Raw genomic sequence first — 26,394 nt, forward strand, 5'->3', positions numbered from 1 at the left:
TTTTACATTGCTCAAAGTAATTTTATTTAGAATCTCATCATTGTCTGCCGCGCCCCATCAGCAACAAGACAAATCCTCTGAAGATACTGTTAATATCTGTAAACAGATTCAGATACAAGACTCACATGTCAAGTTTAAACATGCACAAGTGTAGCAATTATACATGCAATACATAAAACAAAACCATGACACATGTGCAGTAAAGACTGGGTTAGACGGCTGTTTTTGGGCTCCACCAGGCTTTCTGGTATCACAAAGTTGGCTGAATTTTACCAGAGTAGATTACCATGGTATCCAAGGAAAACACATTATACCAAGCAACATAAATAAGTGTGTTTATAGTTAATTCAATTTTAGTTCATAGTTGTTTAACTGTTCACAAAAAATGACATGTTTAATAAACTATGTATTAAGCAACGTTTTATTGTAAAGTTGCAACTGATGTTTATAATAATTTGTAAATGGTTAATAAATAATGTGTAGTTCATCTAGAAACTTTATTTGGATGGTCATTTTTGCATTGATGGTTTAAACCTTAACAATTCCTAAATACATTTTTGTATAAAGCATTTCATTGCTTCATTGCAAGGTCCAATACAAAACATTCAGCTTCACTAGATGTCAGGAAATAACTATGTAAAGATATAGTGGAGCAAGGCATCCTGAGGGTGACGTCACACTCCCTCTCTGTGATCTTATCTCACACACACACACACACACACACACACACACACACACAGAGGGGGGTTGTTGCTGACACGCTGGTGCTGAACTGTGACCACTAGTGGTGCTCGATATGGTATTTGTCAAATAACTATGAACTAGACTTGAATTAACCATACATCTACCATTTATAACGATGAGCATTTTCAAGTGTTTTAAAGTGTTTTAAAGCATAACCTCAACTAGCTAGGAACGTGAGTTAACAATTAAAGAGCATTTGTCTCTTGTAGCTGAAACCAAAGTTTAAAAGGTGGATATAATCACAGCTGCAGTGAATAGGATGCCAGATGTTTCATTATTTCTTGCGTGGCACCTTGTCGCCGAGCGGTACTTCATCCATTAGTTTCTGCAGAGACCACAGAGGGATGTTAGTGTCACTGTCTCACAATAAATAAAATCACAGAATGCATAACATAAGAAATTAAATTACTCAATGTAATTTTATGCAGTGTGATATGTGGAATAAAGTTCACCTCCAGCAGCCTGCTGTAGAAGGTGAAGCCATCCTCTCCATCCCTGCGGGTGTCATCCACCTTGTACCTCCTGCAGGCCAGCAGCAGCTCATTGGAGCTGTAGAGGGGGGCGGGGTCGATGGCTTGGCTATTGATCAGGCTGACCAGGTACTCCCGGTAATGCTTCCTGGGTAACAGTACACCACTATGTTAGCATGATCACACTTGGCACATGGCAGTCTCCTTCTAGCACTAATGATACACTCACACCAACAGGGTGGTGTTCAGGATACTGATATACATTCAGAATTACATTTTGTGATGTTATTGTACAAAGGCAAATTTTATCTTGTGTACAACCTGAGTCATTTTTATATCTATTTTTTCTATCTTTCCTATTGGTTATGATAACAACACATTACTTAACACCGTCAGGTGGAGATTAATGTTGCAGCGGTGAAACTGGTAATGGAAAAACAAATCAGCACGGTACGGTTGGACACGGCACGCCAGTGGCAAATGTTGCTAAGCTAAGTAAACATTCCCTTGCAGCCCCTCCGTCAAAACATTTGTCTTTGATACGAAGCTGGGTCATCTGACTTTCAGGTAACTATGGAATGGTTTTCCTATTTTTTCTTAGTTCCTCCAAGCAGTTCTTCCTCTTCTGTCAAAATAATATTTGATACATTTTAATTCAGATTCTTGTATTTTATACACCCACAAAAACTCTACTTCGAAGTGTCACACAGAGGTGAGGAGTCCTAATTACGCTGGGGTTTAAGACTAATATAAGTGCATGCAAAAAAAACTGCTTTAGACAAAAGTAGATAATCCTGAATAAAGCATCATACTCGCAGAGTCCAGCATGTCCAGGTTGGGTCTGAGCTCCACATGCTGAATCTGGCTGCTGCCCTCCTTCATCCTTCTGTTCTATCACTCCACACAGACCTGAAAAAGAGGAGAAGATAAAGGAAGAGAGACGAAGAGCAAAAGGAGGACAGTAGAATAAGGACAAAAAACGAAAGAGTAAATGTCTAAAGATCGAATGCCCTGGAAAACATGTAATAATGATATTTTACACAGACCTGTATTTAATGAAATTAAAGAAATGAGATGTACTTAATTGAGAATAAACAGCAAGGTATTTGAGATCTGTTAGGGTTTAAATATAAAGTCAGTAGAGAGTTCTGTCTTAATGTTTAACAATATCTCATTTAACAAGGTCTTTGAGCTAAATGCTAATGTCACATGTCAATGTCACAACGATAATACTAACATGCTGGTACTAAGCATGTGTAATGCTTATCATGCTCACCATCATGTTACCATGCAAACATTTGGTAATTATTGGAGCATTGATAACAAAGTCCAGCTGAGGCTAATGGGAATACCATTAGCTCTGCATGTATTTGATCATAAAGCGACATATTCAGATGTTGAACTATCACCTGACGGAGGCACTGGATGAAAAATGAAGAGATTACCAGAGAAAATACCATTCCTCCTGACAGGACCGTGACTCAGGCTGCACCTGAGATGGAAAGAAACTTTCCGACATGGCCTGCCACAATTCTGTACCTCTGAAGGCGATGTGTATACAGCTCAGATGGGATTCAGGAAGGAAAGTTGTTGCGTTTAATACGTTTATTTCCCCACTAAAAGTTTTACTAAAAAAGAAAACGATTTTGACTAACAAAAATTAAAGGTATGGGGTGCCGTTTAGCTCAGTTGGTAGAGCGGGCATCCCATGTGCTGAGGCTCTGCAGCAGACCCGGGTTCGACTCCCGGCCTGGGAACCTTTGCTGCGTGTCACTCCCCCCCTCTCTCTCCCTGTTTCCTGTCACCCTCTTCAACTGTACTATCAATAAAGCTATAAAAAGGCCAAACAAATACTTAAAGGTACAGTGCGTAATATGTTGCTGCATCTAGCAGAACCGACTGTGCAGAAATGGAATATAATATTCATAAGTATGTTTTTAATTAGAGTCTAATCAACTGAAAATAATAGTTGTTGTGTTTTCATTACCTTAGAATGAGCCGTGTATATCTCCATAGGGAGTGGGCCCTCCTCCATGGAGGGAGCCAACATTAAATATTAGCACCTGGTAGTCTCAGTCTGTGCCTCTCAGAGAGATGGTGGTAACATACTCTGAATTCCAGGAATTTCCAGGTAAGCAGATTATTTCCAGGTAAGCAGATTATGTTTTTTCAGGTTTTACTAGCACCAAATAGACGATAGTACACTCATGGTTCTCCCCTGAGCTTCCATAGTTAAATAAAAACAGATACAGTATAATGTGGCACTCTGCACAATAACTTGCACACATCTTGTGTACTGTCTCCTGTGTCTTATTCACTGAACCCCCTCTCTATATTGTCTGATGTTTTTTGATGGTAGGTCGTATTTAGTTTTGTGTCCAGTGTTCAAAGGAACAGTGGACAGCAGGTTTGGTTTGCATTCATGGAATGTGAATTTGAACTCAACCATCAAACAACTTTAATATCATCACGTACTGCTACTAACTTTTCTATGTTTTGTTAAGTACACATATGGCGGCATCTACCCCATTATTACTACCTCCTCCTCTTGCTTCACCCTGAGCTGCTGCTGCTCCATCTCTCTCTCTTAAAATAGATGTGATGGACAAACTATTTGAAACACCTGAATGAAAATTCTGCACATATTTCGAACTATAAATGTGGCCTACCTGTCTGTGTTCCAGGTGGGGGCTCAGTGTTGAAGGCAACTCCGTTATTCTAAGTCACAAAGAAAAGAAGACTCACATGAGACTGTTTACGCTGTTTCTATGGTGGCCCCAGGGTGTCAAACACTGAACAAAACACAACATTTAAAAGACACAAAATTACATAACACATGACAACAGAACCAAAACACAACCATATTAAATACGTTCAGTAAAAAGTTTGTTAACCCTGACATGAGGGAACCTTTGGGTCTTCACAGTACCTAACTCTGTGAATGTAACCTGCGCCAGGGCTGTACGCTTAGCACAGGTGCTCCTAGTGAAAAAATTTAGGAGCACAGAAAAAATTTAGGAGCACTATGAAATTTCTTAAATAACACAATTTTATTATTGACACTCAAATCACGTACACAGTAACACACATGTGCACTCAAACATATAAACACAGTGCCATCATAAGGCCTACTGCAACCCTCAATTAAACACAGAGAACATCCCTGTCCCACATCTTTTTGTAGTCAGGTCACCTGGCACGCTTGGCTTAGTTTATCCATCCATTCATCCATGCTTCCAGCCTTCACCCCTCTTACCCTTATGTGTGCATAACCTACAGCTTTTAAAATACACAAATGTCTTTGGTATGGCCCATGAGAAGCAGGTAATTATTGTTTATCCTATCGACTGAAAAAAATAAATATAATGAATCCCTGATGTTAGTTTGTTTTCTTTTAAAATATGCCATTACATTCAATCTGTATATATGTAGACTACAGCCTGACACACAGGTAGACTCCACCACTTCATCACCCATCACGGAACTGTACGTCTGGCTAACAATAAATTAACAGACAACACTGAATGAAACTTTTTGTGTTACTTATTGACACGACTTTTCCATTCCTGCAAGGCTTTATTTATTTTTTTTGTAAAGAAAAATGGTCACACTCCATCTATATATATATCAAAATCTCTACAGTGGTGACTCAGGCCTTCGTTTTCCTGTTGCCATGGTGAACTGCAGTGTCACAAGTCCACAAATGATGATGGGTTTTTCAGCTTGACTCAAAGTGACAATAGCTAGACTTAACTGAACAAACACTGATCTTGTCGAACTGAATCATAAACCTGCCAGTTGGAGCAGACCTCAGAGAACACGACAACAAAACAGGACACAGAGTGACACTCACATCAGGAAACACAATAACAGACCAGACCAACAGATCTGAAAACAAAACTACACATTAAATAAAAACAAACAGAATACAGTATTTACACAGCAATTGAGAAAACACAATAACACTCTGAATAGAATAACAATTCAAAAATACAACATTTTGAGTTCATTCATGTTTCATCAAAAATCCAAATTCCAATCACCTCTACCAATTACACGTGGAGGCAGGCATTCTTCTGTGTGTGTGTGTGTGTGTGTGTGTGTGTGTGTACCTGCAGTAAAGCCTGCAGTCTGGAAGGTTCCCAGTCTCTCAGATAGAAGAGGCAGTCTCTCGGATGGTGGGCATGTAATCCAGACACACTGCACTCATCCACTGCACAGGTCTGTCAGGAAGACAAGAGAGGAGGAGACACCTGTCACCTGTTCAGGTATGTCAAATATTAATCACCTCTTCAGTAACCGTCACACCAAATGTGTTGGAAACATCAAATTCAACCTGTGAGAGCTTCAACACATATCTGTGTTTAGTCAGGTAACATGTCATCACAGGTGGCATAAAGTAATGATTAAACAAATTATTCTTAACTTGCTGATCATCATTTCTGTATCCTAAAATGTGTGTGTTCCTAGAAAAAATGGTTCTAAAATCATAGTGGCAGGTTATGAGATTAATGTTTTGGGACTGTTTCTCAATGTCACATCTTCTTAGCTCCTTGAAAGCTGGTGAATCATCTCCAGATGTCAAAAAAACATTCATTCTGGCTCTCCAGTGGAAATCTTTTAAAAGTCATCAAAGACGCTGAACTGACATATTTTGGATCTGTTTCTGCGCAGTGAGGAGGTGTGTGTGTGTACTGGCATCCACCTGAATGCCAGGGTTTTCCAGCAGAGCTTTGACTTGTAAGGAGATGAGGAATGTTATTCACTTCACCTGTCAGTGGTGATGTTGTGGCTGATAGGAGTACATAATCATTTTCCTCAGTCTATGTTGTTGAAAATACAAATGTATCTGGGTACAGTGATATGTGGGCCAGAATTTCATCTAGTGTTCTGCTAATATGTACCACTGCCTTTACTATTTAGACAATTACACCATGAGCATATGACACAGGACTTCAGTTTGTGTCAGACTTACAGTGTGGAAAGGGTTGTTGCAGCCACTGCAGAACTGGTAACGACACTGTGAGCAGCAGAAATGCATGCAGCCTCCTTTAGAAAGCGCGTACTGAAAGCGACAGTTAGGACAGGCTGCAGGGAGGAAGGAGACGGGCAGGGGGTGAGTGGTGAAGAAAGACAAAGAGGAAATGGAGGACAGAGGTAGTGTCAGTACATTAAGGTTGATTCATCTACTCTATTGTACATAGATGATCACTGGACTCATGTGTGGCATCCTTGTGACTCCTTTGAGGAGGCAGGTAGATTGTAGGCTGAACTCCACCTGCTCAGCCTCACCTGATGGAGAACCTGCAGGAGCTGATGGCCACTGATATATTTTAATATTTCACTTGAAGCTAACTAACACTTATGAGCATGGCTGATGGCTCAGCGTGGCTCGCGTGTCGGAAGGTCGCTGGTTTGATTCCTCAGGTCTGCATGTCGAAGTGTCCTTGGGCAAGATCCTGAACCCCAAACTACCTTGCATGGCAGCCACCACCATCAGTGTATCAATGTATGTATGATAAGTGAACAAAACAGCTGTTCTCAGAGGACAACAAGGTCCTAGAACACTGTTTGAAGCTAGGAAGGTGGCAGGGTCCGCCACATATAAACAAAGTAAAACAGTATAAACTGTGTTGTCCTTTAAGATCAGTTTGTTAATTCAGTTTATTCAGTCATGAAAACATAGAGTTTGATTATTTTGTTTTGTTTAGGCAGAAAAGAAATCAGCCAGTGAAGAGCTTTCTCTGCTCGTTAACATTTCTGCCCCAAAACTACAGACTGCTCCTTTAATGCATATTTTGACACATTTAAAATATTAAACAATTGCATATTTTGCTTTTCGTGTGTGCAGTTGGTCAGTCAATTTCATCTCAGTTCAGTATAACACAAAGTTTATTTTCAACGTATCCGAGTTAAGAGTGATGGAAAGTGTAGTGATGGTGCTGTACTGCCTTGGGAGTTATAGTTAAGCTTAATTAGAATAGAGATGCACCGATCAGGATTTTCGGGGCCGATCACCGATCACCGATCACCGAAAGCAGTATCTGCCGATCATAATATTGCAGATCACAGCGTCAAATCCATAAATTCTTCTATATTGTTGTCTTGTGTAACTTTCATATATTTAATTAATGATTCTTCTTACACAACATTGACATTGTATTATTAAGTATAAAAATTAGGAGATGAGAAAGTATCATGAATTGACCACCGTTTTATTGCAGGCTGAGGCAATGTGCAATATTTCACACTCTAGAGACTCTTAGAGACAACTTGGACTCAGCTTACATAGAGTAACTGTAGCTTACTAGTGGGAATGCAGTCAGGGTGGGAATTTTGTCATTTTAGGGGCAAGTCCATTTGGCCTTCACTTTTTTTTTGTCAGGGGCATCAAGACCACATGACAGGGCACAAAGGCCACTGAGTAAAATGTGTTGATTTACCTTTCAGACTGATACCATAACATCCTAATTTATAATAAGACATGGATTGTGTATTAAAACATTTTTTAATACCAAAATCAAGTTAAAGTTACATTAGAAAGTAGTTTTTGTTAAGTAGGGTTAGGGTGAGGTGGGTTTTGTGACACCTCACTGAATATTAGTGTTATTGAATATTTCTCCCAATAGAAATTCCCCAAAATTATGGCAAAGCACATTTTTTCCAAACAAAAAATTGTAGAATAACAGCAGGAGACCACTGATGTGTGGAGTGATTTTGGTGGCACTACACTCTGAATAATAGTGAAGTTATTGAATATTTTTTGTAGTTTCTCTTTTCGGTGTTGCACTTTGTAGACGGTCCCTGCGCCCTCGTCTCACAGACGGCTGACCACAGGAGGAGGACCCGGAGGACCGCTCGTTTTGATTAAAATACGGTTGTAGCTCATTGTCTTCCTTACTACGGTAGGAAAGAGCCGTCGTCTGTGTTTTAACAAGGTTTCACTTATGAGTTATTGATGCGGTAAGTTCGAATCTGTGAATATATTTCCAACTTTACCAAACTAAATCCTACCACATAAGTCAGTTACGTATCATATCAAACCGGCTGCGCTCGCTCGCTGTGCTGTACGTTTCGTTCTTCTGTTTTGAGACGCTGCTGCTGTTTGAGAGGCTTTCACGTGAGATCATCGTGATGATGAGACTCCACCTGCGCGAACCGCGGACTCACTGAAGTTACTGTGAGTGACTACTGTGCACTCAGGTGGCTGTAATTCAAGGCAAGCTCGCTACGCTGACCGGGCCAGGGGCACGGAGGGCCACTGTGGCCTAACCATGAGATTTTTTTTCACGCTGCATCAAGGCCAAAGTGCGAGGCAATGGCGGCCATGGCCGCCGTGAAGTTCCCACCCTGCATGCAGTCAATGCACTGTCTCTATATTGAAACGTCATCTGATCGGCCTGATTTGATCTATTTTGAGAACTCCAATCAAAACCGATAGGAGCATTATCGGTCGATTGCGATCGGTTGCTGATCGATCTGTGCATCTCTAAATTAGATATGAATTTGGGCTGGAGGATACAGTGTTGTCTACCACCCGGCAACTTACAAGATGTGCCTTATACATCACTTATAGATCTATTATTCACCCTTAACTAACGTACACTTTACAACAGCTGCTGCTACAAAATAACACAGTCAAATGAGTGTGTGTGCTTACTGATGCCGTTGTCTCTGAGGTATCCCGCCAGGCCCTGTCTTTGATACTCTGGATCATTCTCCCTCTTCCATGACTGGTACTGTTCACAGGACAGACCTGCATGCTGAGACTCCCACTGAAGATACAAGAGTGAAACATGACACTGTACAGTTCCACTGTTGACCACCACTCCATCCCCTGATGAAACCAAGCTTTGAAGATTTACATACATATACATATATATATTTTTATATATATATACATTCTTGCATGTTTTTATGTTATGTCTTATTGTATTGCACTGACTGAGATGCATCTATGATTCACTGGAAGCTGAGCTTACATTGACAATAAAATAATTCTATTCTATTCTATTCTATTCTATTCTATGGTGATTAAAGAGATTTGTTTTGATTTTTAACTATTACTCACCAATCTGAACATTCAGTTTTTTAATAACAAACTGTTCAATTAACTGAAAATTTAAGTCACAAAAAGGGCAGAAACAATATGATTTGTGAGAAAGCGAATACAGAAGGCACAACACAGGGAGGGACAAAGACTACTTACAGGCTTTTTACATTGAGCACAGAAACTGTTGCGGCACTGGAAACATGTGACCTTCAGCTGGTCTCCATCATAGATAAACCCATAGGAACACTGAGGAGAGGAGAGGAGAGGAAACAAGAGGAAATTCAAGCTGCAAGCAGTGATGCGCGTTTACTGGATGTGGTGAAATATCACTGCTTGTGTCTGCGAGAGATCACCCATCAATCATACGTCATGTTGTCATGTAATGTATGATGTGGAGAAAACAACCTGTAAATGTCAAGTAAATCGGATGATGTTTGTCCGCACTGCTAATGGCTGAGAGTAAGATAGCACTTCAGTTGCTTTCTGTCAAAAATGTATGCATGTGTTATGTGTGAGAGAAAATGTGTGTGTGTGTGTGTGTGTGTGTGGCTTGTGGTTTTACGTCTGCTTTGTTTTGCTTGCATTTATTGTGTAAAGCACTTTGTGCTACATGTTATTAGTGCTATATAAATAAAATCAGATTGAATGATACGAGGCTGACTTCCTGTGTCCAGTGTGTGGCGCTATGGATATGACACAGTATTGATGCAGAGACATATTCAGGGTGAAACACTCTACATGTGTGAGCAATTTGGTGTCGATTGGAAATTGTATGTTGGAATTATCTGGACTTCCTGCTTTATGGCGAAGCAGCAAAATCGACCGCACTGCCACGCCACCAGGTATAACTTTTCATCTTCAAGGTCTGAGGATGATACTGACTGAATGTGAAGTCTGTGGTGTTAAATCTGTAGAATCTGTATTGTTTCTGTAAAACTTACACTCATAGTGCTCGGGCCCTATAATGGTTAAAAAATAAAAAAGCTTGCATTTACCAAAAAAAGTGGTACTTTATGAATCTTGTTCACCATCTTTTCTGTGCCTAAATCAAGAGTGACTCATTGTGTACTTACATGACAGCACCAGAGGAACTTGGGGTCCTTGATCAGAGCCTGTTCTGTCAGCTTCTTATGGAACAGCTCATAGACTTCTGAATCCAGACACTCTCGCAGCTGAGGAACATAACACAGTTGAAAAGCTGTAAATCAGCGCCTTAAAAGGTATCACGCTACAGTGTCAGTGTAGACATGTACACATACCTAATTGGAGATGGTCTGAGACAGACAGACAGATTTTTTGTTGAAAACACAAAACTACACTAAAATCAGCCGAATGTGAAAAAATCACGGATGATCTGGGTATTTTTTTTACCCAGGAAGTCAAACGTTTTTGGCTTCAGAGCGCCACTGAGTAGCTTTCATATGAATGAATGGGATGCCATCTCAAACTCTATATCCAGTACATCCATGATCTGAACCAGCTAACTAACTAGAGAAACAAAGGGAAGCTGCAGTTAGCAGCAGTTAACAGTAACTCTGGTGATATGCTGCCTCTTATTGTTTTGAGTAATAAAATGTTAGGTGGCCACAGACTACACCTTTATTATTGACATAAAATAGTAGTTATTGGCAGATGAAATCAGAGACTGTCCAAATCTATGTACACATCACTGCGGCAGCTCGGTCACACTCATTCTGGACTAAAACCAGTGAATTCCAATAGAATGAATGAATGGTGACTCTCACTCACTACATTCCTTCCTCTCTTCATCTGCTTCCCTACCTGGATGTCCAGAGTGGAGAAGTAGCTGTTGAGGTGTTCGGGGTCGTTGATGTCAGGCTCCCAGCAGACTGGACACACCATATCTCTAATGTGTTTGTCCCTCACAGCGATGGTGAAGTGCTGCTGGAAACAGCCGCAACAAACCGAACACTGGCACGATGTCAGAGACTGCATCTGAGGGAGAGGAGAGGACGGCAAGGGAAGAGATGACTCGAGATGTGCTTCAACGCTGCAAAGCTCTTAGAAACATTCTCTGTGTCAGTACCTTGCTGTGGGGGAAGACAGAAAGGCAGATGGGACACTCTTTAGCCAGCACTCTCTTGATAAACTCCCTGTCATGGGACTCTCGTACAGCCTGCACCACATCTTCCAGTGAGTAGGGGGCGCTGTGCTCCAGAAGCAGAGACAATGCCAGCTCACAGCGACCCCAGCTAGGAAGATCGTACACTGCTAGTAACCTCCGACATATGCGCTGGAAAAAAGGAAAGAAACATGTTCAGACTTCACATGTCCTACCAGCTGTTCCAGCCATTACTCATGCTTGATAAGTTTCCTCAGTTAGGCTCCACTGATTGATTGATCAATTCGAGAAGTGCACTGGACACAACAATTAGTCTTCATGTTGTATAATTTGATCAATTTAAGCCCAGCATTCATTCTCTTATGTGACTCTTTGGTTGCTAAATGCTGTTCACTGCTGGAAACAAGGCTGGTGAGAATTCATTTTACAGACCTAGAAAAAACATAACCTCGTAGTAAATAATGGAACAGAGAGGAACAGAGTTCATGAAGGTTCTCTACGGTTACGTACAGCACAGCTCATTGGATCCTTTCTAAAAATGTAACTATCATTCAGTGCAGCTTTAACAGTCAAATATAAAAGCATTATAGTCATTAAAACCAGACCAGCACACAGGAAACAGTTGAAATACAGCGTTATGATTTCAGCAAGAATGATTCATTCAAGAATGATGTGTTTCTGTTACCGTGGAACTTTTCAAATCTCTAAAAACAACTGAAACTGATTTGAGAAGACTTTAACTAGACCCTTGGCATGTGGTCAAGCTTGTGCACCCACCCAGCCTGGGTGAGGTGTGCACTGCTGTTTTGTTCCCACCTATTTCAGTTGTCTGGCATTTGTATGATGGGGCAGGATGAGCAACTAGAGAAAATGTTAAATGAATGCATAAATAAATAAATAATGAAAATGAGAGACTAGCTGGTGAATAAATAGCTTGTACTGAGGTGGCTGTGCCTGCTGCCAGGCCTGGTCTCACCTGTTTGTCAGGGTGATGGATGTCTACAGGAGACTCTGGTTTGTCACTCCAAAGACGTTTGTGAAATGGTTCCAGAAGAGGTCGCTGCAGCAGGGCCAGGGCCCCTCTCACCTCACCACCACTCTGCCTTAAAACCTCATGAGAGCGTGCCTCATCACTGAAGCCCAGTGCACACAGCTCCTTCACCTGAGACAGTAGGGTGGACAAAAAATAATGTCTATTGACAAAACAAAGACTGATGGCACATTTATAAACAGATTATGGAGAAATATGTGTCACCTTGGCCAGTCTGTCCCTCAGAGCCTGTCTGGCAGCTCTCTCAGTGTCGCCCCCTGCTGTCAGCCAGGCCTGCTTGGCCTCTGCTCTCGACAACTGGACCACGCTGTCTGTGTCTGCAGGGTCCACCTCTTTCCCAGCATCCCCTGCAGGAGCTTCAACTGAGCTGCTCTGTGTCAAAGAGAGGACTGTCACAAACAGAAAACACTACTGACAGTGGTGCGATCTGTCTGTCAGGATCACATACTGAGAGAAGCATACTGTACTGACTGTGTGCTCTGCTGTGGTCTGATCAGAAACACACTGAAGAGAGCATGTTGCCACCGACATCCTGATCTGGTCTAACAGCAGAGGAAGCTCTGTCTTTAACCACTTGCAGGGCAGGATGCTGCTGTCCCCTGCTACCCTCATGCTTGTGTACACCTCCTCTGGACTCACTCCTTTCTTCTCTCCATCCTGACACACACATAAAGGACACACGTTTGGGAGGGAATGTGAGAGGATAGACAAAAATGCAGTCTAGAATCAAGGACAGTGGCTTGCTCTAATCAGCTGAATTAGCTTCAGCCCCTCCTCCTTCATCAGCTTCTGCCTGCAGGAGTCCAGGTCTTCAGAGGCGGGCTCTTTGGACTTAATTGGTAGGGCGGGGACCCGTCTGACAGGAGAGGGGGGACGGAGCTTCGCAGGCAGGGCTGCGGGCTCTGGACGAGCCAGGTCACACATCTCACAAACTGTAGCAGGAGAGTAGTTCAGGTAGGTGCAGAACTGACACACCCACTTGGCAGAGAGAGACAGAGACAGAGAGAGAGAGTCACTCATTATACAAAAGACACACATTACTGTGTTAACTGCACACTCTAACCTATTATCAGTCTTTGTCACAAGCAAGTTAAAGTGAAACTCTGGACAAAATGCAACCTAGGCTTTTTTTGTGAATGTATATGAGCCAAACCTTCGTGTAAATGCATAATTATGACGAAAGAGGCACTTTTAAGATTTACTATCTTAAAAACACTAAGAAGACTCGACACAACATGAAACTTTGTTCGTAGTATCACCAGGGTCTGAATACTACAGCACAAAAAATATATATATTCTGATGAAAATAATTTATTTCAGATTCTACATAATGAACTGTAACTGAAAAGAAGATGCAAATACAAATACACAAAGACACAATGAAACTGAATTGTGCTTCACCCTTCTGCAAGATGTGACTATAGTTCAGACACAGTCAGCCACTCAGTAAGACCATGTTGGAACCAGCTAGCAACACTTTTGTCAGAGACAACAGTATTTTCTGGCTGTTATATTAAAAAACAGTCTTTTTATTTCACACATGTACATACACATTTGTACCGTGTTGATTTCAAGGTTTTCTATATTTGTGACAGCCACTGGGCGTGTTTTCCACTGGGTTCAGGAAGCTACAGCTTGTAATGCTTGCATATCAGTGATGTCATCCTGTTCCCTGCGGACGCTGTTTTCACAGTTAAATTTGCTGGAAGTCACAGAGATCAAATGATATAAACAAAACCAACAAAGATGAAAGACATTTCAAATTGAAAATGAAAACTAAAAGCATAACGTATCTCGCACCTAACTGACCAAAAATCTGCTTTTTCCTAATTTGGACAAGCAATTCCAAGTTAACTGGTCTTAAGTCTGAAGATAGCCAACTTCTCCAACACCAACACTGACCCTGACTGAACGTTACCCTGTGCTTAAACAAAGTTTTCACCCTAAACTGTAATGTTGCTCATTATGGGGACTTTTTTGCATTTTGTCCCCATATGGAATGCAGGTCTCTGAAATGTGACCGTATGAACAGATTTATGTATGATACACATCCCCAAACACACACACACACACAACAAAAAAACCTAATCAAAGCAAAAGACAGTAACTGACCTGGCTGTCTGGGTCACCGGGCATGCCCAGTACTGGTGCTGGTGGTCTGGGGGGGTTGACGGGTGGGTGTGACGGGGTCACTGGAGGTCGTGTGGCCAAACGAGGTCTTTCACACACCTCACACAGAATACTGCTGGCTGCATTTACCATAGTGCAACTTCGACACTGCCACTCTGATAAGGACACATTAATATACACACACGTTAAGATACACACACACACAAGCACAGTACCACTGTTTTGTTCCAGAAGTACCATGACTGTCTTGCTTTCTGATGAAATAAAAAAGTGCCAGCCATGGGTAAGTGACAATGGCACAGTGAAGGAGGATGGCTGGTTGGTGGTGTTAGGGCCAGTGTATGTGTACTGTGAGGGTTTTTCCCACTAATTGTCTGCAGAGGACAGTAAGTGATGAACCTCATGGAAATGTTATTGTTTTTACTTTCTGTGGTTGGCCTGAATATCTTTTAAAACTAAAATAAATGTCAGCATGCTGGCGCACCCACATCACTTACACGTCCAACCAAACTCAAGTACAGCGCAAGTATTAATTACAAAAATGAAGTTACAAACAGCACTGACATTATCATGATATCATGAATACAATGCAAACTTCAATTATTACATAATGGATTGCTTTAAGTCAGAAAATCTAACAACTTTCTCTAATGTGACGTATGTGTGGTGTATCTTATCTCAGTCTGTGTGTCATGGAGGAAACTATTAATTAGTAGAATAAAGAAGGTGTGTTACTGATGCAGCGGGATGCAACAACTGACAATACAGACCAGTGATGGTGGCAGGCTGCGATTCATCTGCTTTCGAGCTGACTGATTCGATGCGAGGGCGCTCACACTCCTCACACAGCACATCCTGCACAGAGTTGACTTTTGTACAGTGAAGGCAACGCCAGGTGGAAGAACTGAAACAGGGGGACAGGCAGAGACAGTATACTATTGTATACATCCATTAATAATGATTTCACACATACTTGTACCCGTACCGGCACCTCAGTTCTAACACTTTGACTTGACTCAGCCATTTAATTCATTCAGTCATAAGGACTCAAACAAACCCTTTTGTCTTATCTTCAGGGAAACTATAATGGAAGATCCACAACCAAACAGGTGAGGAAAGAGGGCAGCTGAGAGGAAAGGAAGGTCACCAACACATACACCTGCTGACACCTTTTATCCCAACGGATATGAATGAATCCTGAAGTGAACTATCTCTGATTGATATTTGCTGAAAAGTAGGCAAACCCGGCACCGGAGGTGGATCAAAGGAATCAGAGTATTCTCAGTTAGAACTGCCGTAACTGTTGATCCCGACCTGTGACTGCTCCTGTTTTGGGATGATGATGATGATGATGATGCTGATGTGACAGCTGTTCTACGGTGGTTGGCCCTCTCAGGGTAGGAGTGGTACAGTCTGTCACATTCAGAGCAGAGCCCCTGGAGGCAGGTGAGGCAGTGGGCCGAGATACGGAATATTTCACAGATAGTGCAGTTCTCTGAAACAGAGATATCAATACCATGTATTAAAGTGTCAGATCATACTCTACTAGAATCTGTACCAATTCCACAAATCCACAGTACAATACCAACCAGTACAAACTGGTTAAAATTGTTTCATGCTTGTTATATAGAGAGGTCATAATACAGTGAAACAGCAGAGACTTTTCAGAACCCTTGGTTTGAAGTGTGCATCTGAAAAACCTGTCTGGGTAGCCATGTCGCCCTAACATGTCACCCTACCCCTTTATCCCAGCAAGAACCGGGACACCCTACACTTAGATGTGTACGCACAAAACGGAAGTGTATGGCTAAGTGGTAGGTGCAAGTGATGTACTGGAATTGAGCCTAATCGTTGTAGGCTGGTTCTCAGTCCAGAGTGTCGTTGGTATGGTATATTAGATATTTAGGCTTCTACTAAGCAGCTGCTGGGTGGCTGCTATAGTCTACGAGGCCTCACCTGGGTGCTTTTTTGAGGAGGTGGAAAAGACCTGAATGGACCTTATACTTTGGTGTTGGGAGAACAGGGAGTGACCATGGCCGCTCTCCCTGGAGGAGCGATGGTGGAGGGGGAAGGCTAAAGACTTGGTCTGACCATCCGAATGGCACGAAGTGGAGTAGGAGTGGAAGACCACAGCATCAGTGTTGAGACCCACATCCTGATAAGAGAGATAAATTGGCACAAGGTCTGTTATGAACCTCAAAATTACCTATAGTACCAGGAGAACAAAAGGGGGATAATAAAGGGTGCATAATTCTAAGGCTGGTCTCAGATCTCACTACCTGCACCAAGCAGGTCATGATTCTACCCCGTCTCTTATGTTGGTCGGTTGGTTTGTCTGCAGATTTACACAAAAATTACTTAACAGATTACCATGAAACTTGGATGTAGGACATCCATGTCAGCCCACAATAGACCTCGTTAACTTTTGGTGTGGATCTGGACGAAGAGACGACTACAGGAATTTTCCTCACTTTCTTTAATATTGCATGAAGGTTTTCTTTTTCTTTTTCTTGTGAATTTTGGCATTGAGAATAACATTTGTCTGTGAAAACATAAGCTGTACGGACAAAGGAAACATTGGCATTGAAACACATATTAAGCACTGTAAAAAGTTACATTGAAAAATCAAACACAGACATGAATTGTATTTTATATGTCTATAATTTGGAGGATTTTTATGTGTATTTCAATGAATCAGTCTTCTGATTTTGTTCTCCATGTCTGTCTTTTTACAGTCACAGCATTTTTTTTAACCAGGGCAGTATTTTTGCAAGTCACTGATTTTCAGTTCCAAGGGCAGGGTTCTAGGGTCAGAAATATGTATCATCATTATTATGTGGGTATACAAATCACACTCTCCTTGCCACTCCCTTCAAACTCCTCCCCTCCACACCAAAATGCTGACAGAAAGTTGAAACTGAAAAGCAGTCACACTGAAAGAACACTGACTAGGGATGCACCAAATATTCGGCCACCGAAAATTTTCTTTGGACTTTTGGGCCATTTTCGGCCGAACATTTTCGGTGGCCGAAATACTTTTACCACCGAAACAACACGGCCGACAGAAAGTTGTGATGACGCAAACAAAAACCGCGGCCAGCAAACGCTTGTCTGGATAAGCGCCAACATGTCTGCGGTGTGGACTTATTTCAATATATCCATGAAAGACCCACAGATAGCGATTTGCAAAACGTGTAATGCTGAAATTTCAAGAGGGGATGCATCTGGGGGTGCCGTTTAGCTCAGTGGGTAGAGCAGGTGTCTCATGTACAGAGGCTTTGTCCTCGCTGCAGTGGACCCAGGTTCCACTCCCGGCCTGGGTTCCTTTGCTGTGTGTCACTCCCCCTCTCTCTCACCCTGTTTCCTGTCATATCTTCAACTGTCCTGTCAATAAAGCCATGAAAGGCCAAAAAAAAAAAAAAAAAATAGGGGGTGCATCTGCAAAGAGTTTCTCCACATCAGGTTTCATTTATCACCTGAAATCCAAACATCCTGATTGCCATTCTGAATATAAGAAGAATGTGGCACAGAAAAGGAAATTCAATCCGAGCACGCCCACTCCGTCTGTGGCGGATGTTTTTGAAAAGGCAAGAAAGTTTTCCAGTGATGGTGCCAAGGCAAAGGGCATTACACAAAAAATGATGGAATTCATTGCCTTAGATGATCAGCCATTCTCTGTCGTAGAGGATGTGGGATTTCGTAGGCTGATAGAACATGTTGAGCAATGTTATGACATGCCGAGCAGACGACATTTCTCAGACGTGTGTTTACCTGAGCTGTTTAATGCTCAGGCGGTGTGCACGAGAAATGATCCAGGCTGCGATGGATGCGGAGAACCCGCTTGGAGACGGAGACGGAGAAGCGCACAGGGCAGGAGAAGGAGAGCAGAGCGCAGAAAAAAGGACTCGTCTCTCTGCACCAGATGAGGGGCAGGCACCCTCGTTGTCTGATACGTTCAATGAGATTTTGCAAGAGAGTGCACCAAATAATAGGCAGGCTATTCAGTTCTGACTTACTATATGTGACTATCAGATGATTTTATTTTTCAGCTAGACATTTTTTATTTTATTTGACACAAATGTTTATTTATGCACTGGCCCTATTTATCTTTCACAAATGTCAGGCAGAGGACAAACTCAACCGCTCAACAGTTTGATGGTTATCTGTCTGAAGTCCTCATCCCCAGAAGTGATAACCCTCTTGCCTACTGGAGAAATAACAAAGGCCGTTTTCCTGACCTGGCAAAGATGGCACGCAAGTACTTGTCTGCTCCGTGCACAAGCACTGACAGCGAGAGACTGTTCAGTGCTGCAGCTCATATTCTCGATGAGAAGAGGAACAGACTTCACTGTGATAAAGCAGAGAAGCTACTCTTCATCAAGAAAAACCTGCCACTTTACCTGAAGAAGTAGAATGGGCTTGTGTCGAGTGTTTAAATATTTGTTTTCCACTTTGAACATCTGCAATTCTTGGTGCATTTGTTGTTGTTAAAGGCCTACGGTTAACATACAGGCTATGACAATCTTTGTTTTGATACACTGTCATGTTGTAGGCCTACAGAGAAAATAGTGTTATATCTTCCAGCAGCTGCAGTCTTGTTCTGAATGCACTTTGTTGTAGTAGTCCTACAGAGAACATTTAAAAATGCACTTTGCACTTTTTTTCACTTATGTGAGAACATATTTAATTTTACAATCTTTCAGCAGGCCAGTCAGTTATAGGCCTGTACATTATTATTTATGTAATGTACACATGAGTGGGGTCAAGATAAACCTTTTATTTTGAATTTCATTTTATTTTAAATTGTGCATTGTTGTAATGTCAGTGCTAAATAAATATTTTCATACTTTTGTAATTGATTTATTCTTTGAATTGCAATGCCTTGATTTTAGTAAGGTTAGTGCACAGTCATAGCCATAAAAGCAATGGTATTAATAACTGGCATAATAATTTCTTTCGGTGTTTCGGTTTTCGGCCTTGGTTTCCTCATTTTTTCGGTTTTCGGTTTCAGCCCAGAATTTTCATTTCGGTGCATCCCTAATACTAACTTGGTAAAAACTCCTGTCACTGAAGAAAGACAGACATGACGAAAAAATCAGGAGATTGTCAAAAAACACCTTAAAGCAAAACTCTGGCCAAAATGCAACCTAGGCTTTTTTTGTGAATGTATATGAGTCAAACCTTTATGTAAAAGCATAATTACGACGAAAGAGGCACTTTTAAGATTTTTAAGGTTTTTCTAACAACTCACCTTAGCAGCAGCTTGTTCCACGCCCAGTCGTCATGGCAGCCGAGAAGTATCGATCTCAGAATGTGACGTAACATGGAGGACAGTTAAGGTGGACCGCTACTGTCTTCTGGCAACAACGCGATATCTTACGTGACTTTTACAGGTTTTTATTTTAGTATTGTTTCTTATGTGAGGCTCCTTTTTCAATTTGAAGGTCAATATTGTATTTGCTAATGACAAAACAATGAATTATCCGTGAATTTATATGGAACTAAGCTTTAGGAGCGGTCCAACTTAACTGTCCTCCAGGTTACGTCACATTCGGAGATCGAAACTTCTCGGCTGCCATGACAACTAGGAGTGGAACAAGCTACTGCTAACGCGAGTTTTGGCGAGAGTTTCACTGTAATTCAGTATTGAAGCACCAAGTTATACAGTCTTTATCAATGTACTGTTTCAATTAAACATGTGACTGAAGTGATGAGAGATATGACGGCTGTATGATGGACTCTACCTTGTGTCTCAGTGTCGGAATGATTCTCTCATAAAACTCAGGGTGGAGATGAGCCTCCTGTAGAAAAGAAAAATAACATTAATGCTTTTAATCCCCCCGAAAACACACACAAATTTGGATAAAATTCACAGACACACACACACACACACACCTTGATAAGCATTTCTAGTTCGATCCTCAGGCTCATCACTTCTAGGGTTACTGCAGCCACACGGCCCACATCAGGATCCATGACGTCATCAGGGAAGCTGAGTCCATCTGGCTGCTGATTGGAGTAACCATAGAGACAGAGCACCGCTCGTCCTCCCTGGAAACGGATAGCACAAATGGGATGTAATGTGAACTCATCTTTTTTCTATTCGTTTTTCCAAACAGTTGATTCTGAAAGACATTAAAGAAAGACATTCCTCGGTTCCTTACTTAAGAAAAACAAGTTGTTTCCTTTCAGTCCACTTCCATCAAAATGGACTAGCCTGAGGTACACAACTATGTTATTGCTTTTCAGGTGTCCATGTATTTTTGTCATCTGTCACTTTTTTACCTTGCATTTGCAGTTTTGGTACTGTATGTTTGCTGTTTGGTCTCTATTCTGATAGCGGTTTGTGCTTACGTTACAGTATATTAAGAGCTAGGAAGAGTCGAAAAATAGTTAGCTCTACTTCCTACGTTACATCAGGCTGCCTACAAGGTTCATTATCAGAAGGCAGGGTCAGCACAATTTAGGTAGATTAGTAAAATACAAACTTTTGATTGGACTAAACACCATTCTAAAGGACGGTGTGTTATGGGAGCGTCATATTTTTGTCACAGTAAAAACTGTAGTAACACCAACACAAAGACTCTTTTATGATTAGCCTCGAGCTACAGTCACAAGCGCACATGACATTTACTGAGTAACTTCCTTTAGATTAACCCGTATTGACTGGTCAGGTCCCAGAGTTTATCATTTCCATCCTCCCTTTGGTCTGAAGTCATAGATCTCTTCTTTTCCTGCCCTTTGCTTGCTGGGTAAGAAACGTAATGTGTGTTTTTTCTTTTTTCTTTTTGTTTTTTATGTTTGATGTGCAAAATGCATCACAGAGGCTTTTAGGCACCGTGGTACAACCTTTTCAAATTTCACAGCGGTTGTTTTCACCCAAAAGGGGCCATGGCAACAGGAAAGATACGTATGCCTGCTCTCATCTATTGAGAGAAGCTGTAGCAGTTTGATGATATGATAAACATCATTGGGACAAGATCAGGACATGTTCTGGGCAGGTTCAAGGAAGGACAGGATTGTCATCGATCAAAGTTGCAAACAAAAGTTCCACCATGTAACTTAAGATAACATTCACATGCTGCTCACCAAGGGAATAACGACCGCACTGTGCCAAACAGAAGAATAAGTCAGAACGATGATGATGAACGATGAACATGCTAATATCTCTGCTTTGTGAATACTAATTTACTAAAACCAACAACACTCAACAATTTAGGAATATATGCACTCAGTGTTTCGTTACTTGTCTCTCGTATTTTTTTTAAGGTTTGTTAGTTCTTGTTACCTGAATAGCATCAACAGTGGCCCTGAACACCGGGTTGTTGTGCTTCACGGTCCTCCAGTACTTGGGCCTGTTGGGGTTTGTCAAGTTACAGCCATACTTTTCCAGGATATTCAGTGCTGTAGACAGGCGCTGGAGAGATGCAAGGGTCTTAAGAAGAAGCAGAGGAAACAGGAAATAGTTTTACAGATCTGTGCAGTGGGAAATAGAAACATATGATTAATCTTTCTGTGTAGCTGTTTCCTCCAACTGAGTTGGCTTTTGGTCTGTTTATTAAAAATATTGTCAACAATCAAATATCAAATGAATGCTTTCCTATTTTCTTCCATCTATTCTTCCTCTACTGTATCTTCTCCACTGATATAAAGTCATTATTAGTGAAGGAACACTTTGCTTGATTGGTCTCAATTTTCATAGGCTCCTGTATGAAATAGGTCTTTATGTTTACCCAGACTAGTGGCACAGCAGTAATCAATATATACTCTAAGTGTTGGTCAAGTGTTACCTACAATCCTGATTTACCCAACTTGGTCTCTGTCTGGATGAGTGGTATATACTGTAGGCATTTCCTGGTGCAGATACTGTATGTGCACAGGTTCGCTCTCACCTCCTTCCTGTTACTGCCAAAGCTGTTTTCTATGACCATGGTCTCTGCAGCGATGTGATGGTACTTGGAGCAGGGCGGTAAGGGTAGATTAGCCATAGCCATTACCCCCGCCCGCACCTCCACCACCCTACCACCAGAGTACAGACACACTTCAGCCCGACTCCGCACCTCCTGCAGCTGCTCAGACAGAGATGGCATTCTACACGCACGCACGCACGCACACACACACACGCACACACGCACGCACGCACACACACATGTGCAATTACTTAAAATAAAAAAACATATGGTTACATTTACAGTAAGTCTCACACATTTTTAAAAGATTATACAATCATGACATCAGGGCAATGTGTATAGACAGAGAGCAGCTCTGTGGGGCTGTCATCTAACATGCTCACAATAACAGTGCCAACATGCACATTTAATGTCTAGTGCAGTGGTGTCAAACTGATCCAGTAAAGGGCCGTGTGGCTGCAGGTTTTCATTCCAACCAAGCAAGAACACAGGTGTGTTCTTGCAGGTGTGTAAAAAATTAATCCCATAATAACAAAAGTATTTATTAAGCAAATGTTTGTTGCAGCCGTAAAGAAACAACAACACACCTGGTACCGAGCGCACAGGCAGCGATGTCACTTGTCAGCAAAACGAATCACATTCCAATCAGTCTGCGGCGTCAGATGTATCTAGCAATCACTTACAATTGTAAACATGTTAACACACTTGACCAGTGGTGTCAAACTGATCCAGGTGTGTTGTTGTTTCTTTACGGCTGCAACAAACATTTGCTTAATAAATACTTTTGTTATTATGGGATTAATTTTTTAATTCATTCATTTTTTGTCTATAAAAAGTGCAAAAAATAGCGTAAAATGCACACTGCAGTATCCAAGAGGCCCGGGTGAATGAATGTGGAAATATAGGAGGGTTTAATAGAAAACAATGGGACACTGTCTTTCTTTTACCTCATAAACATAGCATTCCAAATAGAATCAAAGAGCTTCTATTCACTTTAAATTCAAAGAGTTACTATCCCACTAAAGCTAACATCTGGCGTGTCTCTCCAACTGTGAATGACAGATGCACTTCTTGTGAATATGAGGGTGAAACTATTGAGCTTTTATATGTAGCTTGTTTCCATGCTTCTTCCTTTTGCTTTGATTTACAGAAGAAACTTGAAATCTCGAGAATAAAGTTGACATTTTAAGATTAAAGTCGACTCTTTGAGACTACAGCAAACAGCTCATGTGGCTGCCTCAACAAAATGCCTTGTGTAGATGAACTGGTGGAACTGTACTTCAGTATCGGCTTTAGTAACAAAGAAATGATTTCTCTCTTAGCTCACACACACAGTGTAGTTGTCAGTATTAGGACTTTGAAGAGATTATGCCAAATTCTTTGTCTGTTCAGAATGAAAAACCACACAAGCAGGAAGAGGTGGCCGCATTCGTGCAAGCTGAAATCTTGCTCCCAGGTCGTTCGCCTAACTGGACCCGAGGGACCAGAAGAGCTGACTTTATTCTTGACATTTCCACTTTTTTTTGGTGTGCACAATGGAAAAAAAAACTCCCTTCCCTCAATTTTTTCCCTCATCCTTGGCCCTTACACTCTTCCATACTTGGCAAAATGTTATCTTCACAAAATGACAAAGCTTGTTGTAGTTATGGTAAATTATTTTTAATACTGTTAAGTACTGAAGCCTTTACGGTGAATAACTGTCTGACACATGTTTGCGGTACTCCTTTTATTATATGAATAAAGTTAACTTTTATCAATAAAGTTTACAAGGAAAAAATCGGAACAATGGCTCAGCAGTTGCAGCAATTCAAAATGTTATTATTTGCAGCTGTGTCTGACGGGCCAAACGTCTCCAATAACAAGTTCTTTCACTTCCTTCCACATTCCCTATGTGACTGTCAGGGGCCTACATAAGATCCAGTCAGCAGCAGGTCAGTAACACAGTACATGTACTCAAACACTGAACTTGTGTTCAGTTTTGGGGGAACTATACTTCTGGTCCGTTCGCTACATGTCAGAGGTAAGTTCATATCTTTGCAGCTTACATTTAGGAATCATCCATTAGCTAACGTTAGCATTTGAAACGTTTGATACAAGCAGTGCTTTCACCTCCAGGCCTAACGATTAAATCTGTCCAAGATGTGTGTGTTGATATCTTTTAATCAAATTACGCCTTTCTCGTGTCATGTGACATAATAACATGGCAGTGTTACAAGTAGTGGGTTGTGAAAAGTTTATACTGAAGTAAATTTACTCAAGTACTGTGCGTTAAAATGTTAAAATATTACAAGGTGAAAGTACAATGTTAGTGCTAGAGAGCAAAAGTCTTAAGGTATCTCATGTTAAAGTATGTGATACCAAATGAACATACGCACCTAAAACAATATTCTGGCGAGAAATTTACAAGTAAAAGTAAACGAGACATACATGTGTGTATTACTTTACAGCCTACATGGGTTGAAACATTAAATCCCTTTCTTTGGCTCTGATGCAGATTGCAAACTGCAAAGTAATTAGTCACTAGTTTATAAAATGCATGTGTGGAATAAAAAGTGCAGCAGAGTGGAGGTAACATCACAAGCATACATACGTTGCTTTGTAATGAAGTGTACAGGATTCAGACTGAGGCAGCACCTGGACCAGCTGCACTGCCCATTACCTGTGCTGCAGTCATTTCTAAAGGAGTTCTTCACTGCAGTCTTCCATTCTGACAGGCTTTAAGATCCATTTGAGCCAACTGATGACAGCAACTGTGTCACACTGTAACATCATTACACAGCATGGAGATGTCATGTTGCTCTGCTGCCTGTGCAGCAGGTTCAGTCACTCTGAGACAATGCAGACGTGAAGCTGCACGTGTAAACACACAACTGTTAGCTACAGCACACACACCCACTCGTCTCGTCACAGTGTGCGGTGCTAATACTGCGGCTGTCGGTCTGTGCTCGTGTGTGTTGCCTACCTCTGGTGCACAGGAACACGGCAGTGACCGGGTCTGCTCCTCCTCCTCCTCCAGCAGCAGCAGCACTAGCAGCAGCAGCAGCACGGTCACGCTCTCTTCGGTAACATAATGTGAGGTGTTCAGCTCACAACGCCAATTGTTTACCAGGCAGTGAAACGTAATGCGACCACTACATGGGACTGAACGATGACCAGTGTACAGTCGCTGTCAGACACACCGGGCTCTCAGACTGGAGCAAAACATGGACGGCGCAGGTGACGTCACTGAAAGGTTCCTGAACGGATGGTTTACGGCGGAGTCGTTTCTGTGCGTGTACCGTGAACGCAACACAGCGGCTATAACATGCTGAGCTGGGTATATGAATGACATGACCCCTCCAACATTAAAGACCCGCTGTTCAAATCAGCTAGTGATGTATGGACGTGCAATGAAATGTGTCGATTGTTTTTGGCGACCAAAAATATTCACAAAGCACACACACAGACACACACACGCTCTCTCTCTCTCTCTCTCTCTCTCTCTCTCTCTCTCTCTCTCTCTCTCTCTCTCTCTCTCACACACACACACACACATACACTAGCCCACTGTTCCTAACTCATTCTGAGTGGTGTATTAGGTTATATTACAGTTTGCCATTAAAAAAAAAAAGATTTTTTTCTTTTCATACCAGGATGTGAAATTAAATCTTACACCCCATACCTCTCCAATATTGTAAATATTATTCATGTTAGCATTACCTATATCTTTATTTGGGTTATGCCCGTGACTTTAAAGGAACGGTTCACCCTAAAAAAAAAATGAAAATTCAGTCGTCCCTCCGTAGTGATGTAAAGTCAAGTGAAGTCTCATAGTCCACAACAGATGTCTGGAGCTTCACAGTAATGCAGCGTTGCAGCATTCTGCTAAATGACTAAAGTAGCTGGAGACCTGATTTAAACGTAAGAAAACACAACACACGAAAAAACACATTTTTGGGTGAATGTATTTTTTG

At 41.5% G+C, this 26,394-nt stretch overlaps 1 protein-coding gene across 1 annotated transcript; it reads right to left on the minus strand.

Annotated features, from left to right (window-relative positions):
• rnf31 (ring finger protein 31) lies at positions 1 to 25,867 on the minus strand. The gene is made up of 24 exons (XM_030403175.1): positions 25,404 to 25,867; positions 22,424 to 22,622; positions 21,820 to 21,966; positions 20,427 to 20,582; positions 20,276 to 20,332; positions 16,488 to 16,686; positions 15,846 to 16,026; positions 15,302 to 15,435; positions 14,514 to 14,686; positions 13,146 to 13,379; positions 12,873 to 13,058; positions 12,606 to 12,773; positions 12,327 to 12,512; positions 11,315 to 11,521; positions 11,050 to 11,223; positions 10,341 to 10,439; positions 9,424 to 9,513; positions 8,875 to 8,989; positions 6,190 to 6,302; positions 5,327 to 5,437; positions 3,884 to 3,932; positions 2,027 to 2,123; positions 1,197 to 1,362; positions 1 to 1,069 (listed from the first exon to the last, which is right to left on the minus strand). The coding sequence occupies exons 2-24, from the start codon at positions 22,619 to 22,621 to the stop codon at positions 1,019 to 1,021; spliced, it is 3,291 nt and encodes a 1,096-aa protein (XP_030259035.1). The 5' UTR covers position 22,622; positions 25,404 to 25,867; the 3' UTR covers positions 1 to 1,018.
• Between the last annotated feature and the right edge of the window lie 527 nt (positions 25,868 to 26,394).

The sequence above is a fragment of the Sparus aurata genome, chromosome 21, assembly GCF_900880675.1.
Source record: "Sparus aurata chromosome 21, fSpaAur1.1, whole genome shotgun sequence".
NCBI classification, from domain to species: Eukaryota; Metazoa; Chordata; class Actinopteri; order Spariformes; family Sparidae; genus Sparus; species Sparus aurata.

Coding starts and splice junctions, on each gene's coding strand:
- rnf31 (XM_030403175.1), bottom strand. CDS start 22,621: ATGCCATCTCTGTCTGAGCAGCTGCAGGAGGTGCGGAGTCGGGCTGAA. Junction 13,059..13,145: donor AGCTAATTCAGCTGATTAGA/GCAAGCCACTGT, acceptor TGTGTGTGTCAG/GATGGAGAGAAGAAAGGAGT. Junction 2,124..3,883: donor CCCACCTGGAACACAGACAG/GTAGGCCACATT, acceptor CCTCTTTTTCAG/GTCTGTGTGGAGTGATAGAA.